The 20,164-nt window shown below is 60.0% G+C and overlaps 1 protein-coding gene across 1 annotated transcript; it reads left to right on the top strand.

Annotated features, from left to right (window-relative positions):
* Nucleotides 1-6,172: 6,172 nt before the first annotated feature.
* ST3GAL1 (ST3 beta-galactoside alpha-2,3-sialyltransferase 1) lies at nt 6,173-18,909 on the top strand. The gene is made up of 6 exons (XM_066379563.1): nt 6,173-6,484; nt 7,560-7,756; nt 8,750-8,929; nt 11,158-11,203; nt 12,453-12,572; nt 14,289-18,909. Exons 1-6 carry the CDS (start codon nt 6,173-6,175, stop codon nt 14,460-14,462), a joined length of 1,029 nt encoding a protein of 342 aa, XP_066235660.1. The 3' UTR covers nt 14,463-18,909.
* Nucleotides 18,910-20,164: the final 1,255 nt, after the last annotated feature.

Here is a 20,164-nt window from a genome sequence, read left to right as displayed (position 1 = left end):
CCAGCACGGAGCGGGCACGGTCCCCGTCCCTCTCCCATGGTTCAGACACCAGGCTCGGGCAGGGAAGGAGCCCCAACCGGACCCCACTCGCCTGGCTCAGTCTGGGCTGCAGTCCCAGCGCCTTGGCAGAGCTGTGATTGTGGGCGCAGGCAGTTTGAGCCACTGTTGTGCTCAGAACAGGGGCTGGCACAGAAAACCCCTCCATAAATGGCGACTGTCCTTCCTGTTAATAGATTAACAGATTGATTAGTGCTCTGCATGGCCACCTTAGAAGCAGGGATACTATTTAACTGCTGTTGTACAAAAGGAGGGATGTCCCTGGTGTCCCCCCTGCTGAGGGCTTTCAGATCTTCCCTGCAGGGCCCCGCCCCCGCTGCAGCCGACAGGCCCCTCCCAGACCCCACCTGCAGCTTGGCCTGCTCTTTCTCAGTGTGGTCTCCATGCACAACGCCTTCCTCGCTCCTTCCCTGGGTCACGCCACACGTGGGGAGCCGGACACATCTCTGTGGCCTGGTTCTCCTCTCAGCAATGGCCCCCTTTTGCTGTGTGTCACCAAAAACATCTGTTCCCCTTTCTGAGCTTGGCCTCCACATTGGTCAGATAAAGTGGGGCCACAAGGATGGGGGTGGGGTGTCCGCTTGTGGGCACTCCATGCGGGACGACGGAGACCCCTGGAAGAAAGTCAGGAATGAAACTGCACATTCCGGAGCACGCATGACGTGCCAGGCGCACAGCGGGCTTCCCCTGCACGGACTCCTGGCCTTGGCACAAACCTGAGAGGTCGGTACCAGGCTTACGGATGAAGAAACGGAGGCAAAGCTTCAGGCTGTCTCGCAAGGCTGGGGGTGTAAAACAAGCCCAGCTAACAACTCGAGTTCAGGACCTACCAGGTCAGCCAGCACCTATGGGACCGAGAACCTGGGCCAGAGGGAAACAGGAAGAGAGTCCTAAGTGGGCACCTCTTTCCCCTTTGAAGGCATTTGCCAGAACTTGAGGTGCTTGGATCCAGAGCCTAAGAAACCAAGCTAAAAACAGCTGCCCCAAGGTTAAAGACTAGACTGGGCTTTTGACAGCTCCTCCCCACCCCCACCCCAGTGCAGGGGAGATAGAAGTTAGAGATGACAGTCTGCTTGGTAGGCGTCCCAGCTATATCCTTCTGGAAGGGCTGTGCCTTATCAGTAGGGGTGACCCAGAAATAGCCATCGTCGTCGGTGACAGAGGTGCAGCCCCCAGCCTCCCGACCACCAGGTGGAGCGAGGTAACGCGACCCCGCTCGACCTGCCGACCAGGAGGAGACAGCCTCCACCAGAGCCTCTGGGTTTGCTGCCACACAGCTGCCACGCCAAGGGACAGAGCCAACGACCAGAGAGAGAAAGTAGACCCCAGACGTAGACCCAGCGTGTTACCCGAAGGTCACGGGCCTAGACGTGGACCTCAAGGTGAATTGGCCAGACTGGAGAATTTCAACCAGAAAACTACAACTTACACAAAATCACTCAGATGGAAATGCTAGGACTGAAAGGTACGACCACCAGCAACGCAGGTGATGTAACTGAACCTGACGTGTCAGACGCAGCAGGAGAGAGGAGGAGCGAGGCCGGAGCCGCTCCAGGAAGGCGGAAAGACAACAGATGTCAAACCCAAAGGAAGTGTCGAGAAAGCGAGTAACACAGAGGCCGGGATGGGTGGGAGGGGCTACGTAGAGACCCAGGAGGAAGGCGCAAGCCTGAGTCATCATGCTGGCCCTGCCTCCGTTTCGCTGTGTGTCCCTGGACCCGTCACTGGCCTTCTCTGGACCTCAGTTTCCCACTTCAGGGCGCTCAGCCGGATGACCCGTTTCGCCCAGTTGCTGTGAGGGCGGGTGTGACAGCTCTTCTTTAGGAGGGCTCATATTACCGCCAACCTGCGGGTCCATTTGGTCACTTCACAGCTCCCAGAGCGCGTGGGGTGGGGGCTAGCGAGGGGCCGGGAGGGGGTTCAGCCTCGTCTTCCCCGCTGCACGGCTCAGCAGGGGCTTTTGCTGAACGTTCGGAAGCCCACACTGTTCATTCCCCAGGTTTTTCAAGGGTCTGAAGCAGTTCTCGCAAGGGCTGGTCCCGGCAGCCCCTCTCTGTTACCAGGGGAGTTGATCTGTATTAGGGACCCTCCGTAGGGAAGTCTGTACTTTCCCCGTCTTTGTATTGATTGGGCTCTGATATTTGTCAGCCTTGGGCTGTGGGTGACCCTGTTAGATGGATCACGTAACACCCTCTGCGCTCTGCCTGCCGAGGGGACAGAGGGCCGCCCTCCCCCCTCCCGCCTCCCCCCTCCCCTTGCCCTTTGTCTGGAAGGAGTGGCTCGCTTGGCAGGCAGAGAGCTTGGGCCCGTGTGGCCTTGGCCCAGGTTCCGTTCCAGGGAGCCAGGGTTGGCGCTCCCCTGGCATGGCAGGCTGCCTCGCCTAATGGAGCACAGGGAAGTCACCCATGCCTCCGCCTCTGCTCTTCCCCGGGGGGCGGACAAGGGGCGGAAGTGCGCTCTCGCTTTCCCGGTCTTTCCCGGTGGTTTTGGAAGCAGGAGCCCGTGCTGTGTGCTGGGAGGCGGGAGCCCAGTGGGCACCCGGCCTTGGAGGTGCGGCTCCCCGGGCAGTGCCAGACGGAGCGGGCGGGTGTCGCGTCCCTGGTTCTGCCGCTCAGCCTGGCCCCCTTGGGCTCATTCCGTCCCCAGCACTCAGTTTCCGCCTGGAGCATTCCTACCTCCCACAGAGCTGGGACGTGGTGGGGGGCCTAGCCTCTCCTCCAGGTCTTACTTGATCCACGCGGCTCCACATCTCTGTCAGTGAATCTGTCTCCACCCCGGGCCTTGGGGTACACAGTCAGTGAGAGCATCATGGCCCCTGCTCATCACAAAGACAGATGAGGTGAGACCATGTCACTCCTCAGCTCAGACCCTGCAGTGGGCTCCTTGTCACTCACAGAAGACCTAGTCTTGGGAATGACTTCCACAGCTGCACCCCACCCCCCCAATCCACGCCTGCTCCTCTCCTCCCCGCTGATCAAGCACACCAGCCTCCTTTCTCCCAGGGGCCCTGGGGCCTTCCAGAGGCTAAAGAAGCTCCCACCTTAGAGTCATTTATCACGTGTGCCCACCACCTAACCCAGTGCCTGGCACAGGGCAGGGTCCAGCACATACAGAGTGAGTGAATTGGATGACGGATGGACAGGTATTGCTTGATTGACAGCTCTGAGACACGAGCAAACTCTCCAATTTCCAGTTATGGGAATGGTTCAGAGAGGTTAGGTAACTTGTTCACAGTCACACAGCAAACGGGTGGTGCAGCCTGGTGAGAAGCACTCCAGTCTGTGCTCTCTTGCTCAGACCTCTGAGTCGTCAGCCCTTGCCTTTCCCTTCACTCACTTCTGCATTCCTTCATGCCACATGTGTGCCAGGTGGCAGGGCCATGGCATGTGAGACCGAGTGTCTATCTGCATGGAGCTCCTGGCCCAGGGAGGAATGAGAGAGGGAAGTAAACAGTGCAGACAGAATGGAGCCAGGACTCAGTGGACACACAGAGAGGCCCCTCCTCCTGCCAGGAGTGGCCAGGCCTTCCTCTAGGAGTCAGTGCCAGTCCAGCCCTCACGAATGAGTCAGAACCAAGCAGGGTGGGGTAGCTTTTCTGGATACCGGGGCAGCCTGGGCTGAGCCCAGAAGCAGGAGCCAGTGTGAACTGTGGGTCAGTTGTGTTGCTTTAAGTTACAGGTAATCTGCTTTACACAATAAAGGGTATTTATTGTTTCATGTCACTGAAAGGTTAAAGTGTAGGGTGGGCTGCAGGTATGGCTAGATCAAGGGTTTGACACCACTCATCTGGTCCTGTTCTGTAATCCCCTCTTCCACGAGCAAGCAGAATGACTAGCATGACCTTGAATTCCACATCCAAACATCCAACAGAGCAAAAGACAGATTCCTCCCTCCGGGCAGAAGTCGGGGTTTACTCTGGATGGAATTAGGGCACATTCTCATCCTTGGACCATCACCCATGGTAAGAGGGGTGGGAACCCACCGCCAGCCAGGTGAGAGAAGAGAGAGCTCGTCTTTGAAGGTTGATCTAGCTCAAATGGCAGAGCTATTGATGGAGGGGTGAGGGAGGGCGTGGAGAGGGGGACAGCTAGAAGGGAGAAGTGTGTCACCATTAGGTTCTCAGTACAAGCCAGGCTGTCGTGAAAAGTGGAAAATGGAGCAGTAGGCAAATCAAAATGGCCTTGCCTACTGAGCTGAGGCCTTGAGGAAGCTGCGGGGGGTTGCCACACTTCTTGGGCCCCGATGTCTCCAGACATTGTTGTGGATTTGGATTTAATAATTTCCAAGCAGCCCTCTTTCTACCAAGAGGTAATCAATATCCCTTCACACGTCACTTTCCTGGAAAAAATATGTCCTGCTCGTTGCTGATCTACAGGTTGAGGATGGGGAGGCGTTGATCAGACAGAGATGGGGGCATAGTCTAACCGAAGACCAAAGGGTTCATGCTCAAGGCAGAGGTGTCATCACAGCTATTCTCTGCAGAAGCCAGACGATATCGTGTAGGCTGGGGACTTGTGTTATGGGCTTTCTCTATATCTCTGCAACTCTGGTCGTCTGAAGACCAGTTAACATACAGGAGGCTGCCTCAGGAGCAGAGCCTCAATCCCTGTTCCTGGTGTCCCCCAGCCCCATAGAATCAGAGGATTGTGGGTCTGGATTCAGATCTGCCTGCTCCTTCCCCCATGACCTTGAACAAGTCATTCAATCTCACTGAATCTCAGTTTCTTCCAAGAACAGAATGGGAACCCCTATCTGGCTGATGGTACACTTTGAGGCTTATCTGGGTAAATGGATTTGTAGGAAGAATGTGCCATCCTGTCCAGCTTTTAGTCGGACATCCGAGAATAGTCATTCGTTGAGAGAGGAAGGCTTAGCAAGCGGTTGCCCAGTAGATACCAGAAGCTCGGCAGCAGCCATTTTATCTCATGATGATAACCTAATCGTTCTGTAAGTGGAGGTGGTATTATCCCATTTTACTGAAGGGGATACTGAGGGCCAGGAAGGTCGAATGACTTTCCCCAAGGTCACACAGCTGGTAAAGCAGAACTTGAACCTGGGCCATCTAAAGCCCCCTCTATGGGACCAAGGATGATAAGTGGTTTCCGCCAGGGGAACCAGGACAACCCCCTAACAGACCCTTTATGTTGTTGAAGTAAGACTAAAGAGAGAAAGTAGTGTGGATTCTTAGCAATCTCTGTGTGCATGCATCCTTGGCTCGTTCTCAAACTTTGGATGAGTGCTTGAATGTACGAGGTTCCGGTTGCAGAAACCATGGGTGGGACCCCTTCTGTGTCCCTCACCAAGGACACTGCCGTCCCATTGTGCACGTGCTCCCACACCAAGGCTCAAGAGGGTAAAAGAATCGTCCATAGTCACCCACCATGTCGGCTTGACAACAGAGCAGAAGATAATGGAATTCATGCTGGAGGAGGTGGGGATGGAATTATTTATTTATTTATTTTTAAATAAGACAGTGATATAATTTCATCCTCTTTTCTTTCTCCTTTTAGATGACAGGCAACCCCTCAGTGCTTCCATCAAGCCCCCGGCCTCACCGCCACATCGCTGGGGACAGCATGGTCAGACTGAGTTCTAATTAAGGACCATCACATGCCATCTTTTTCCAAAGGTCAGTGACAGAGGCAGCTTCCCTCTGTCCTGCACCGTGGACCTTCCTTCCAGGTCCTCACCCCCTGAGGGATCCAGTCCTGTCACTGAGATTAATTACCCTCAACCACTTTGGATGGGAAAGGAAATCACTGGCATTAAGTCTGATTAACATTTCATCGAGAGACACTATTGGCGGTTTAAGGATTGCTGATGAAGCGGTCTACTTTCTTTCTGGGAGAGGCAAATTTTATGCAAGAAGAGTCATTCTGAAAGGTCCACTTAGCCTGGGAGTGTCACAGGGTGATGTCCGGTGCACTAGGGGGAGCGTCACCAAGCGGAAGTGGAGTTGGCCGTGGCAAGCCTTGAGCCCTCGCCCCCAACCCGGAATCCCTGCTTTGCCTTGTGATCAAAACTCCACCTCTGGGACATTCCTTCCAAGTTCCTCCTCAGTTAGGAGGGACTTCCTCCTGCTCGTCCCCCGGGAGGCCTCATCCGGAAACCAGGAATGGCGACCATCCGGCGAAGGACCCTCAAACTTCTCACCCTCCTCATCCTCTTCATCTTCCTCACCTCCTTCCTCCTGAATTACTCCCACACCATAGTGGCCACCGCCTGGTTCCCCAAGCAGATGGTCCTCGAGCTCTCGGAGAACTTCAAGAAGCTGGTGGCCTACTCTCACAGGCCCTGCACCTGCACCCGCTGCGTGGGCCAGCGGAGGCTGTCGCCCTGGTTCGACGAGAGGTTCAACTGGTCCATGCAGCCGCTGCTGACGGCGCAGAACGCGCTGCTGGAGGAGGACACCTACAGCTGGTGGCTGGTGAGAGCGGGGGCTGAGTGCGGCGGGGCAGGGCGGGGCGGGGGCGGGGCCCGGCCCTGCGCGTGCACCTGCGGCCCTGCGCGTGCACCTGCGGCCCTGCGCGTGCACCCGTGGCCCTGCGCGTTCACCTGCGGCCCTGCGCGTGCACCTGCGGCCCTGCGCGTTCACCTGCGGCCCTGCGCGTGCACCCGCGACCCTGCGCGTGCACCTGCGGCCCTGCGCGTGCACCTGCGGCCCTGCCGGCGCTTTGCAGGAATCGCGCTATCGGCCATTCATTCGAGCACGACTTATTGAGGATCTTCTACTCTTTATAAACCAGAGCAGCGGGTTCTGCGAGGACCCTCTGGTCCTGAGCCCTGTGCAGGGTCAGGGTGCGCAGGGACCGTTCCTGGGGGGGAGGGCACCTCCACGGAGGCTCCTGCAGGGGAGCTTGGCCGCGGCGACCACCCCAGCTGCTCCCCACACGAGCAGAGCAGCGGCAGCGCCTGGCCCGGGAGCCTGTCGGTCACGTGGGACGGGAGGCCCCGCCCAGCCCGACCGCGTGGGGATCAGCGCGGTAGTGAGGTCCAGGGTGCTTCCCCATTCAGGAGCTTGGAGCTGCCGCAGGAGGTCTTCTCAGAAGCACGTGTTCATCGTGGATCGGTGCTTTCCTTTTATTGCAGTGCAGTCATATTTAACATCTTACCCATTTGTAGGTGGCATTACATATGAAACAGTCCCTGCTCCTCCAACGCTGCACCTGTCCCTCCTGCCGCCCCTGCCCCGGTCCCTGGCAGCCACCATTCCTTCTGTCCATGGGTTTGAGTCCTCAGAGCCTCATATAAGTGGACTTACGCGGTCTTTGTCCTTCTGCGTCTGGACATTACACTGAGCAGAATGTCTTCAAGGCTGCAGCGTGCGTCAGAATTCCCTGCTTTTAATGACCGAACGATATTCCATTGTATGTGTACTCCCCAGTTTATAGTCTGTTTACCTGTCACTAGACGTGGGGCAGAGCCCCCTTCTGTCCCTATCCCCACCCCGGCCGGCGGCAGCACAGCCAGGCTGACCCACCTCCCCCTTTCCCTGCCCGTAGAGGCTGCAGCGGGAGAAACAGCCCAGCAACTTGAGTGACACCATCAAGGAGCTGTTCCAGGTCGTGCCCGGGAACGTGGACCCCCTGCTGAAGAAGAAGTCGGTGGGCTGTAGGCGCTGCGCGGTCGTGGGCAACTCAGGCAACCTGAGGGAGTCCCGGTACGGACCCCAGATAGACAGGCACGACTTTGTGCTGAGGTGAGTGCCCAGACAGCCTGCACCCCAGGCCTCCTGTCCTCTCCCAGGGTCCCTCGGAGCTGAGGGAGGTCAAGTTCTCAGTCCTGGTGTGCCCAGACTTCCCCCAGGGACCCCAGGCCCTTTACTATACCCTCTGGGCCCCAGTTTCCCTATCTGTGCAGGACAGGGTGCAGGTGGGCTCACAGTGCTTCTCGGGATGCAGAGAGGACCAGTGGGCCGGAAGCTTGGCACCAAGAGGCCTGACGAGACGGCAAGATTAATTAAACGACTCTTGTTTAATCTTTAAAATTCATCCCATTTGGCAATCAAGCTTAGGCCATAATATATAACTATATACTTTTAACATAAAATATATTTTCCTGTCACCAGGTAAAACAGACATTCCAGGAAGATGCCCACATCTCTTCTGGGTTTCTTGTAAGCTCCCTCCACTCGGCTCAGGGCACTAGTGCCCAGAGTGAGAAACGCAAGCAGCGGTGGGGCAGGCGATCGCCCCACCTTCTAGAACCTTCCTCCGTCTCTGTGATCTCTCTTTATGTCCTTAGACCACTCCGTGGCCTCTCGGCATCTTGACATGCACCTGGCGTTCAGTGGGGACATCCGTGGTGAGGGGCACGGAGTCAGGTTCAGGGTCAGATGGACCAGAGTTCAAGGCTGCTGCTGGGTAGCTGTGTCCTGGGACAGAGTCTTTGCTCAGATTTCTGTGACCATAAATAGCCTCCAGGCACGGTCATCACCGTAGTTTAATGGGGTGTGCCCCTCAGCCCCGGCAGTGTCCTGCACTTACTAGGTCGTCAGTGGTGGCATTGGCTAAGCTCCCTTGGGATCATATAAGAGAAAAAAACGACAAATCTCTCGAGCTGTGTGTTAACTATCTCCATTTCACAGAGGACGAATGTAGCAGAAGGAGACGCTGGCCTGAAGTCACAGCAGGCCCCTAAAATCGGTGACCATGTGATACAGTACGTGTTCTTCTCTCCCTTCTCCCCCCAGGATGAACAAGGCCCCCACCGCAGGATTTGAGGCCCACGTGGGAAGCAAGACCACCCACCATCTCGTGTACCCTGAGAGCTTCAGGGAGCTGGCAGACAATGTCAGCATGGTCCTGGTCCCCTTCAAGACCCTCGACCTGGAGTGGGTGATCAGCGCCACCACCACGGGCACCATCTCCCAGTAAGTTCCCCCGGGGTGTCTGGGTGGAAGCGGGTCCACAGCCTGGCCCCTGACTGCTCCTGCTCAGCATGTGGGTGCCTCCTGGCCCCCCGCCGTGCTGCTCCCTGCACCACAGCCTGGCCCCTGACTGCTCCTGCTCACCATGTGGGTGCCTCCTGGCCCCCCACCCCCACCCCGCCATGCTGCTCCCTGCACCACATCCTGGCCCCTGACTGCTCCTGCTCACCATGTGGGTGCCTCCTGGCCCCCCACCCCCACCCCGCCATGCTGCTCCCTGCACCACAGCCTGGCCCCTGACTGCTCCTGCTCAGCATGTGGGTGCCTCCTGGCCCCCCACCCCCACCCCGCCATGCTGCTCCCTGCACCACAGCCTGGCCCCTGACTGCTCCTGCTCAGCATGTGGGTGCCTCCTGGCCCCCCGCCGTGCTGCTCCCTGCACCACAGCCTGGCCCCTGACTGCTCCTGCTCAGCATGTGGGTGCCTCCTGGCCCCCCACCCCCACCCCGCCGTGCTGCTCCCTGCACCACAGCCTGGCCCCTGACTGCTCCTGCTCACCATGTGGGTGCCTCCTGGCCCCCCACCCCCACCCCGCCATGCTGCTCCCTGCACCACAGCCTGGCCCCTGACTGCTCCTGCTCACCATGTGGGTGCCTCCTGGCCCCCCGCCGTGCTGCTCCCTGCACCACAGCCTGGCCCCTGACTGCTCCTGCTCAGCATGTGGGTGCCTCCTGGCCCCCCACCCCCACCCCGCCATGCTGCTCCCTGCACCACAGCCTGGCCCCTGACTGCTCCTGCTCACCATGTGGGTGCCTCCTGGCCCCCCACCCCCACCCCGCCATGCTGCTCCCTGCACCACAGCCTGGCCCCTGACTGCTCCTGCTCAGCATGTGGGTGCCTCCTGGCCCCCCACCCCCACCCCGCCATGCTGCTCCCTGCACCACAGCCTGGCCCCTGACTGCTCCTGCTCAGCATGTGGGTGCCTCCTGGCCCCCCACCCCCACCCCGCCATGCTGCTACCTGCACCACAGCCTGGCTCATGCTGCTCCTTTCCCTGGAAGGCCTCCCTCCGCACACTTCCTCCGGGGGCACCAGCCCGTGGCCACCTCTGGCTCTCAGCTCCCTATGGCCTCTCATCACTTAACACAGCCCGGACTTCCACCTTTGTCCTGCTCGTGAGCCCCAAGTGGGCCGCCATGGTGTGCTTCCGGAAACCCTGGGAACTTCCGGGGAGGGCTCGGCACATCTTAGTCCCAACCCCTTGTCTCTGCGGTGCTCCTGATGGTGACAGCCACTGCTTCTCAAACTGAAGGTGGCCCTGGATGGGGACAGGGGTGGGGACAGGGAGATGGCGTGCTGAGCATGTAAGCTCTGACACGGGGCGTCCGTGTGCCACCAGGAGACTGGGGAGCTCTCCTCTTTCGGACACCGCACTTGGCAGTGGGCACATGCCGTGTGACCAAGTTGTCACAATAGTCATTGTACCTCCCTTCTGCCAGGGAGGACCCTCCCTGAGGCTTGGCCGGGCGTCCCGCCCAGGGCTCGACTCTACATGGAGCCAGGCTCACACCAGGTCCACTTCCTACGTCCCCACTGTTCCTGAGAAGTGGCTTCAGTGTCCAGATGGCCGAAGCCTCCTTGTGTGAGGCCCAGAGAGGCCCGGGTGCCGGAGACTGGAGGGGAGGGGTGCCCTCTCAGGAGAAGGCAGTGAGGGCAGCGGGCTCACCTGGTGGCCTCGGCTCAGCTACCCTCTCCTTCCACCTGGGCCCACCTGCTCCGGAGCCTGAGTTGTACCAGAATTAGATCCAAAGTGAAGCCTGGCGGCCTTCGTTTGGCTGCCTTAGACCCTTGCAGATGAAAAAGAGGCAGTGAGGGCCTCGTGAGCCAGCGCCCCAACAGTGGGGGTGGGTGCCCTGGCCTCCACATGCTCCTGTAGGCTCCGGGGTGGGGATGGGGGCTTGGAGCGAGTCCCCCTTCCTAACCGTTCAGGGAGAAGGGACATACATAGCAGAAGGTCCTTGAATGAGCCAAGATCGCCCTCTGGTGTCTACAATGGGCCGCTGCAGGGCTGTGGCAGGGAGGCAGTGTCCAGGAGAATGAGTATGCCTCCTTGGCCTGGCCTTGTCGCCCCCAACTGCCCTCCAACTCCCCCCACCCCGTCACCGGTCACCCCAGAGCTGCCTGCAGGCGCCTGCCCTCTCTCACCCTGACCATCTGCTCTTTCTCCACAGCACTTATATCCCTGTCCCCGCGAAGATCAAAGTGAAGAAGGACCAGGTGAGTGGCGGCCCAGGCCCCTGTCCCCTGAGCTCAAGCTGATTTGTAGGCTCTGCCAGATGGGAGAGAGAGCCCTGTGCCCTCCTCTGCCTGCATGTGGCTGCAGAGAGGCCCTGGGCACCAGGCCGGTGGTGGTCCCTGCTGCAGACACTGGCACTGGGGAAGTCTCTCCAACGGGGCCCTCCCACAGCATCACCTGGGGACTGTCACGGGGTGGCTGTCTCCAGACCACACCAGCGTTTCCATCTGCTCCTGGTGCGGGGTGGCCAGGAGCTCTGGGCAGAGGGCAGAGGGTGAAGGAAGGGAAGTGGCCACCACACGGGTCCTTTGCACACGCACTCCTGTCGAAATTGGGGGGAGCAGGGTCAGAGAGGTCAGGCAGCCTGCCCGGGACCCTCAGCTGTGATTGCGCAGGAGTGGAGCCCTCCCCTGACCCCAGCACCTGCCTTTGGTGGGGGTCGCAGTGCTGCGGGGACGGGGCCACATGGCACTCTGGAGGCAAGGACGGTGGCAGGGAGGGCCTCCCAGGGCGGTGGCAGCATGAGGCCAGGCTGAGGGCTGAAGAGGTCGCTAGAGACCAGCGCTGTCCCCGCTCTGGACCTCTCCGGGCCTCTGCAGGGCACTGCGCTAGCTTCCTGCACCTGCGTGCCTTCTGCCGCCCCACACGCCCCCTCACTGTCCTCAAGGCAGCCACGGAGGTGGGACCAAGGCCACGCCTGATACCAGGACACCCCAGCTCGGCCGCCGCTGCTCGTGTGGCAGGGAGCATGTCGTTAAGCCTCTCGGCCTCAGTTTCCTCATCTGTACCGGGAGCACGTAGGGTCACATTAGGGACTGGAGACCATTCAGACCAGACCAGGTGGACCGGGTGGCTCAGAGCATGAGTTTCCCTGCAGGGTGACTGGCGTGTCCTTGTTCCTCCCTCGTGCTGTCCCTGGACACCCCTCCTGTGGTCTCACCATCGCGCTCAGTCCCTGGTCTCCGGGTCCTGAGATGTTCCCGCTCTGCAAACCTTCCCACCCCAGGCTTCCTCGCCGGCCGCTTTCTGCCTTCTTTCTCTCCGTGGTCCCAGCGTTCTTTCCTGGTGTCTTCTGTCTCTTCATGGCGTAGGTTACGGTCTGTCTTTTCCTGCTAGAATGCAAACCCCGTGAGTGCTGGGGGCATTCGTTCCTGTCACGTGTGTGACACCTGTCGGTGGTGGCACCTGTCCCCACCTGTCTCTCTAAGGGCTGTGCGCTCCCTCCCACAGATCCTGGTCTACCACCCGGCCTTCATCAAGTACGTCTTCGACAACTGGCTGCGGGGCCACGGGCGGTACCCGTCCACCGGCATCCTCTCGGTCATCTTCTCCCTGCATGTCTGCGATGAGGTACGCCTCCCTCCCCCGCCTGCCGGCCGTGCCGGGGCCCCGGCTCCTCGTTCCCTGTTCCCAGGAGAGGCGTGAGAGCATCTGTGGGCAGGCTGACCTTGATCCTGAGCCTGGGCCCCAGGGCCCCCCAGTGCCTCTCTCGTGGGCGCTGTGAGGAGTCGTGGAGGTCCACTGGGTCCTCGGGAGCGAGCCTGGCTCGTTCCGTTTGGGCTACCCGGGCAGAGAGAGCCAAGGCCAATGGGTGCAGGCGCAGTTTGGGGCTAAAACAAAGGACTAGATTGTCCTAGATCTGTGTGAGACGGCTTCTCCGACCACAGAGCTAAACCCCAGGACCCGGGCCCCACCCAGCCCACATCCACCAGAACCTCTGAGAATGGGAACCAGGCACCCAGGGGTTCCACTGTCCCCCAAGCTGGTCAACCAGAGCTCTTGGGAAGTGTGTGTTCCCCGCCATGGACTTTCCTCAGCATCCGACGGGCAGGTTTCCATCAATGATCTGGGCTGTTCACTGCCTCCTGGGGTGGGGGTGGGGGCACAACACTCCCCATTCTGCCTGCTTCTGGGATCAGGCAGGACACTAAGATGTCCCTTCTTGTCACAAGCAGCCTGTCCCCATCCCTGGCCTGCCTGGCTCTGGGTCCACCATCCCTGCCACTTTAGCCAGAGACCTGGACATCCCTCCCAGAAGCCAGATCTCTCCCCACCCCCCACCTCCAGCCAGCTGGTCATAGACGCCCACGGGGCTCTGTCTCAGAAACGCTGCTCCCATCTCTTCCCTCCTGCTCTGGGTGGGCCCATGTGCATGCTGGCATTGACTAGAAATGCTGTCCCTGCCACGGAGCTGCCTCTGTCCCAGTCCGTCCCCATCCCTCAAGCCTGTCACCCATGCCACAGCCCAGAGAGCGGCTCCCTCCCTGGGACCCCCTGTCCATTCCTGACCAGCTCCTGCTCATTCTCTAAGACCTGGCTCCAAGGTCACCTGATCCGACCTGCTCTCTGCCCTCTCTGGTCACGGCCCCACCCACCTCTGTGCTGTCAGAGCCCTGACATTAGCTCCTGTCCCTCACAGGCCGCTCAGCTGGTGCTTGTCATAAATTATAAGTGCCAGAGGCTGAGGCCTGGCTCCTATGTCCCCTAATGTCCTCAGCACCCACCCGGGTGGCCCTGATGAAATCTGAACTCGGATACACTGAGTGGAGTGCTTGGCTCAGTCAGTAATAAGAAAGGCCCCACCCACTGGTCCAGTGAGGGCTCCCGGCCCAGATGGCTGTCACCTAACAGAAGAAAAGGGTCACCTGCCTCGCTCTGGATGTTACTCTTGGCCTCATTTTCTGGATGCAGAGAATGAGGCTTGAAGAAGGAATGTGGCACTTGCAGTGTCCTCCAGGGAGTGGCGGAGCTGGGGTGTGGGGCAGCCTGGTCCCCACTTCACTCTGCGCCCCCCCTCGCTCCTCCAGCCTTGGGGAAGAGGTGGTACTGCCCCAGAGGTGAGACCCCGCACACTCAGGGCTACCCGCAGGCAGTCGCCTTTTGACATCGAACTTGACTTTTACTTAACACACTCCTGACACCACGCCTGGGAGTTCTGGGAACCTAGAGAGGGTCTCTGACCCTCGGAAACGGTGTTTGCAGATTTGGGGGTGCCTGCAGGCTCCCCTCTTAGAGGTCTGCCCGCCGCCCTCCTGTCCGCTTCTCACCTCTGCTTGGCCCTTGCAGGTGGACTTGTACGGCTTCGGGGCAGACAGCAAAGGAAACTGGCACCATTACTGGGAGAACAACCCCTCGGCGGGGGCCTTCCGCAAGACCGGGGTGCACGACGCAGACTTTGAGTACAATGTGACGGCCACCTTGGCGTCCATCAACAAAATCCGGATATTCAAGGGCAGATGAGGCCGGGAAGGGCCCAGGACACAGCAGAGCGCGCCCCTCCCGGCGGCCCCCGCTGCTCGCTGGGGCCTCCCGCTCCGTCCCGGGGGCTTCCAGGGCCAGCCTCGGGGGTGTGCCCGGGTGCCCCTCGCAGCCTCTGGCACCCCAGCACTGACAGCATCCACTCAGCAAGGTCTCGAGCGGCGCCAGGGCCGCAGAGCGCGACTCAGCACCGGCTCGGGCGGGGAGGCCCTGCCTGCTGTCCCTGAGCCAGGCGGTGAGACGTGGGAGAAGTCCATTCTTCAAACGGGAGACAGATACTGAAGACGCCCTGCTTTAAGAGAAAGGACAGTTTCCCAGGGAGGACGGGCAGAGGGTTTCCTCTGCCTCCCGGGCTCTGCTCCCCATGGGGGTGTTTCCTGGCGAGGCCCCCCAGACAAAGCCATGTGGGCGCGTCAGCACTGGGGCAAGACGCCTCCTTCCTCGCACGATGCCCGGCCTCTCTCACTTGGCGTGACGACCAGCTCCCCTTTCTTCCTCAAACTCGTGTTGCTGACCCGGAGAGGCGCCCCACCCCGAGGGCCTTCGTACTCGGCAGGGTGCTCCTGACTTGACCGCCGTCGTCTGTCATGCTGGTCTTCTCGGGCAGTCGACCTCCGTCGTTAACACAGTGGCTGAGAGCAGTCTGCCCACTTCCATGTGCCTTTGTCTTTGGGGGAGAAATGCATGCGTTGGCCGAAATGGGGCGAACACCTTGACTCAGGACAGGGGACCCCTGGCCGACTGCCCCCCTTGCGCGTAGCTGCGGCATCTCTTCTGGTTTCCTCAGCCACTCCCTGAGTTGGAACAAAGCTCAGATGACACTTGGATGACACATCAGCCATGAAATGTCACTTCTTATTTTCCCAGACTGTTGGACCTGGTGCCCAGGGGGAGGGTCCCCGTCAGCCCAGGGGGAGGGTCCCCGTCAGCCCAGGGGGAGGGTCTCCGTCAGCCCAGGGGGAGGGTCCCCGTCAGCCCAGGGGGAGGGTCCCCGTCAGCCCAGGGGGAGGGTCCCCGTCAGCCCAGGGGGAGGGTCTCCGTCAGCCCAGGGGGAGGGTCTCCGTCAGCCCAGGGGGAGGGTCCCCGTCAGCCCAGGGAGAGGGTCTCCGTCAGCCCAGGGGGAGGGTCCCCGTCAGCCCAGGGGGAGGGTCCCCGTCAGCCCAGGGAGCCCAGGGGGAGGGTCTCCGTCAGCCCAGGGAGCCCAGGGGGAGGGTCTCCATCAGCCCAGGGAGAGGGTCTCCATCAGCCCAGGGAGAGGGTCCCCGTCAGCCCAGGGAGAGGGTCTCCGTCAGCCCGTGTGTCCCCGGGGGCCCGCGCTCTGGGCCCACTTCCTGCGGGCCACCTGTGTGGTGTCCTGGGGTTGGGGCGACCATCCTAGGCATGTGACCATCAGAGCGGGCAGTCATACCTCATTGTTCCACTCCCTCCTTGTTCACCCTCCTGATTATTTATTGATTTTGTTGTTGTTGTTGCATTCAGCTGACACCCGTGCACTTTCCGGCTCTGTTGTTGGTCCTGGGGCTTCTGTAAGCTTTCTCCTGCGCCCTCCAGCAGCAGGCTCCGTAGGGGTCCTCGGACTCAGCGCCCAGGGTTTGGCGGCTTGCCAACGGGCAGCTCCCAGAGTGTCAGGTTGGTGGGTTGGTGGCGTGTCCTGTACCTCTCCTCCCAGCCCCCACCATTGTCCTGTACCTCTCCCCCCAGTCCCCACTGCGCTTTTTCTCATGCGAACTGGGATTCGGTCTCAGGTGAGGACTCTCCGAAACCCAGGGGGAAGGGAGGGAGAAGCAGAGTCCAGGCGCAGGCAGGACAGCGAGGGCTGGTGGCTCCAGTTACGGACATTGCGTCAGAAAAACCATTTTTCTCCTGTTGAGAGCGCTTCCCAAAAAGCCGCTGCTGCTCTGAGGAGGCGTGGCAGCCTCCGTCCTGGTGGTGCGTGGAGGGCGCCAGTCTCGGGAGCCAGGGGACCTGCAGCTCTGGCCTGCTCTCCTGGCCTCAGTCTCTCCCTCTGCAGAGGGGGAGGGAGGAATTGTGGGAGCTCAGGGGCCACAGGTGGTGACAGGTGATTCATACGAGTCCCTGGAAGTCGCGTGCCACGTTTTCCCCCATCTGTACACGTGAGCCTTTTCCTGGGGAGAGGTTCCATGGAGTTTATTAGATTCTCAGAGATTCAGAATTCAGAAAGCATTTAAAAAAACAAAAACAGACCTGTTCCAGCTTTAAAATCCTTCAAAGCTTACGGCTCTCTTGACGGGTGAAGGCTCGTAAATCGCTGTGAGTTCAGACCCTCCCAGGCTCGGGCTCACAGCGGCGGTTGACGTGGGACGTGAGGAAGCCACCAAGTCTCTGGCAGCTAGGTTCGTCCCAGGGGCCAACAGACCTGCAGACAGTGGTCACTGGGGCAAGGAGCAGTGTGGGGTGCGCCTCCTGACCTCTCTCCCCTTCTTCTGCAAGCTGAGTCTGCCCCGGCATGCCCCTTTCAGAACAAGTCCCCGGCTGAGTCCGAGCAGGTCCCCAAAGGGAGCCCGTGTCCCCAGCTGAGCTGCACACCACCCGGACCCCCTGCCGGGTCCCCGCCCCATCTCCCTCTTCCCACTAAGCTGTTCCAGCTCTTGGAATCCGGCACTCCCATTTTACAGATGAGAAAAGCAAGGCCCGGAGATGAGACAGGCTGTGCAAAAGTGAACTCATTGCAACAGATAGCACCCCTTACACATTCTGAGCAAACGTAAGACATGACTGACTCCATGTTGAAGACATCACCGCCCCACCTGGGTCCGTCTGCAGCTCTAAGCTCTGTCTCTGGCTGTGACCTTCTGACTGCTCTGCCTTTGGCCACCAGGTTCCTCTAGAGGAGGGGACAAGTTAGTGTACCCCCATCATCCCAACAGACATCTCTGCGTTTAATTGGCTTAGCACAGAAAACTTAACCAAAAATAAATGCCAGTCACTGCTGCTGGGATTAAGTGCGCTGATTGGCTTATGCTGGTGAACCCCACACAGTGGGTAAGAGTAGCCAAGAGTGCCGGTGCCTTTGGCAGGAGAACAGGAAGCAGCCAGGCGGAGAGGTTCTGGCCTGTCCCCCACACGGCTGAGCTCCCTGGGGGCCCCTCGACCCAGCCTGGGGCTCGTGGGGGTAGGAGGCAGACTTGTAGCCTCTGCTTCCCCAGCGATCTGGGACAGAGAAGGAAGTTCTTCCATGGATGCTTGCGGGACCCCGGTGCCATCGGGATTGTTCGGCAAGCTGCGTGGGCTGGGCTCACTGGGAGAAACCAGATGAAAGAAGGTAGGACACAGTGAAAGTCAGACAAGGGGAGAGGGCGGGTGTCCGTGGCCTCTCAGTCTCTGCTGTGACCCAAAGGGGCAGCGAGGGGCCATTCCTACCTCAGCGCGAACAGGGCCTCTGGGCCGAAGGTGAGATAGAAATAGAAGCGATGTTTTGCTTTAACCAGGTTTTCAAGGCCGGGAGCGTTCTTCCCCGAACGCCAGGGAAATGGACATCAGAGAAGAGTCACCGAACCTCTCTGATCCATACCTGCCTCATCTGTCACTCACTGTCCCCATACCTGCCTCGTCTGTCACTCACTGTCCCTCGCCTGCTTGTCAGGGAAGCCCAAGCCCTGCTGGACTGCTGTCCAGCTTAAGACGGCTGGACGCCAGCCACGTGCCATCCAGAACCAGCACTGTCCTCTGCCTCCAAGCTCGGGCTGTCATCGTATCCATGACAGGACATCCGGGCTGCAGCCAATGTGCCACAGGCCACCTGCTGGTCACCCTGCCCTGGCGCCTGGGCTGACAAGTACTGACACAGAGTCAGCTTTCCTCCTCTTGCTTGTCAGGAAAACACCAGCACCCTGACCCGTGGGGTGCCATGTGACCCCTCTGTGCAAGGAAAAGAAGAGGGTTTAGGAGGAACAGCAGCGCCAGGCACAGTGCGTCCTACCAATGTCAGGGTAGTAGCGGTTTCTAACAATAGCGCCTGGTCATCCCTCCAGACCCGTGTTCCCCAGTGTCGGTCACGGGACAGACCTGCCGTTTGCAGCCTGTCTGTCCAGGGCCCCGAGCGGGCACCAGCTTTAATCCCGGCCTGTGTCAGGATCCCCGCCCCACGGGGGGGACCCGGCGCCCCATCACGTTAGTGTGTCGCTGAATTCACGTCCAAGCCAAAGTTTCCTGAGCACTTTTTCTGTTTGGCAATCATGTTTGGTTGTTTGTGGGTGTTTTAAATTTGCGTTTTCCTCCTCCCCCTCCCCCTCTGCCACCCAGCCTTGCTCACGTGTTTGGCAGCCGAGTGAGCGTTAACCTGGGTGCGTTCTGAACGCCATTAGCAAGTCTCCTTCCCCAGCCTCCACTGTGCTTTATTTATTGTTGAACATTTCCAATGACCTGAATCAAAGTGAATTAAAAAAAAAGAGCTATTTTATCGTTTGGACGTGTGTGTGTGTCGTTTTTCTAGGAGGGCTGAGCCCGTAGGCTGCCTCAGTTTCCACTCGGTCCTGAAAGGACACAGGCGTCCTTCCCCTCCCAGCGCCTCCTGGGCCAGGGACGCTCTCCCTGCCGTGTGACTGCGGGGAGTCCGCTCCCCTCTCCGAGCCTCACCTGCGGAAGGGGCCCCAGTGCCGGCTGGCAGAGGGGGTGAGGTCAACAAGGACAGCCGGCCCCAGAGGCCTGAGGACACTCCCGCCAGCTGCCCCGAGTGCCCTCCGCGGGGGAGGGCCTGGCTAGCGTGGCCCTTGGTGACTTGAGGGGGTCCGCTCTGCAGAGCCCAGGCTCCGCCACATCCCGGGGCGGGCGGGGAGGGGCCCTGCGGCCATGGAAGGAGCAGGGGGCGAGGAGCTGGAGAGCCCCGAGGGGAGGGGCCACGGCTGGTGGGAGCAGGGGGGCAAGGAGGAGAGAGAGGCTCACTGACGGTGGACAGCAGCGCTGGGACGGGGGCCGTGGAGATCAGGACGTTCACAGGAGCCGCTCTGAGAGCTGGAAGCGGTGGGCACCAGGCATCTGAATGAGTGGCCTTCAAAATGGGGTCCGTCCGGAGAGAAGGCGAAGGGAGGAAGGGGGTGTAGACACCCCGAGTCCAGGAGGGCAGGTGCTGTGCTTGAGGACGCTACCGTCACCAGAATAAGGGTATGGGTTGGTTGTAAACACACTTCACGCACAAAGTCGGCCGTGGGGGCGGGAAGGTAGGCAGGCAGCAAGGTGCCCGGTGCCCTTGGTAGGAAAAGGCTAAGCACTAGAGGCAGATGAAACATGGGGCCAGGGAGCGTCCAGTCCGGAAACATCCGGGGGTGTCCGCAGAGACGTGGTCCTCACCCCAGACCTTGCGCTGGACAAGCACCGCCAGAGGTGTACCTGCCCAGGTACGACTCAGAAGTCAGGGCAGGGAGGCTACCTCTGTGCGGGGCCCTGACACCCTGTGAGGCCACGTACCTGGCTCAGGTCCTGGCCACAGCTGACCGTAAGCAGAGGGTCATGATGGCAACCGGTCAATTCAGAATAGCCTTTCTGGAGCCTTCCGGAAGGGGTGCTCATGGACAACCTACAGCTGCAGGTGCTGAATGTCCCAAAGGCATTTTCCAGGCCACAGATGTCCAGGTTCGGCCTCGGTGGCCCCCGCAAATCCTGAGAACTTCTTCCCCTCCTTGTGCTGTAGCAGCCGGACTGGCTTTCCTGAAACTTTGTCCAAAACA

The sequence above is a fragment of the Saccopteryx leptura genome, chromosome 3, assembly GCF_036850995.1.
Source record: "Saccopteryx leptura isolate mSacLep1 chromosome 3, mSacLep1_pri_phased_curated, whole genome shotgun sequence".
NCBI lineage: Eukaryota > Metazoa > Chordata > Mammalia > Chiroptera > Emballonuridae > Saccopteryx > Saccopteryx leptura.
This window is presented reverse-complemented; position numbering and strand designations above follow the sequence as displayed.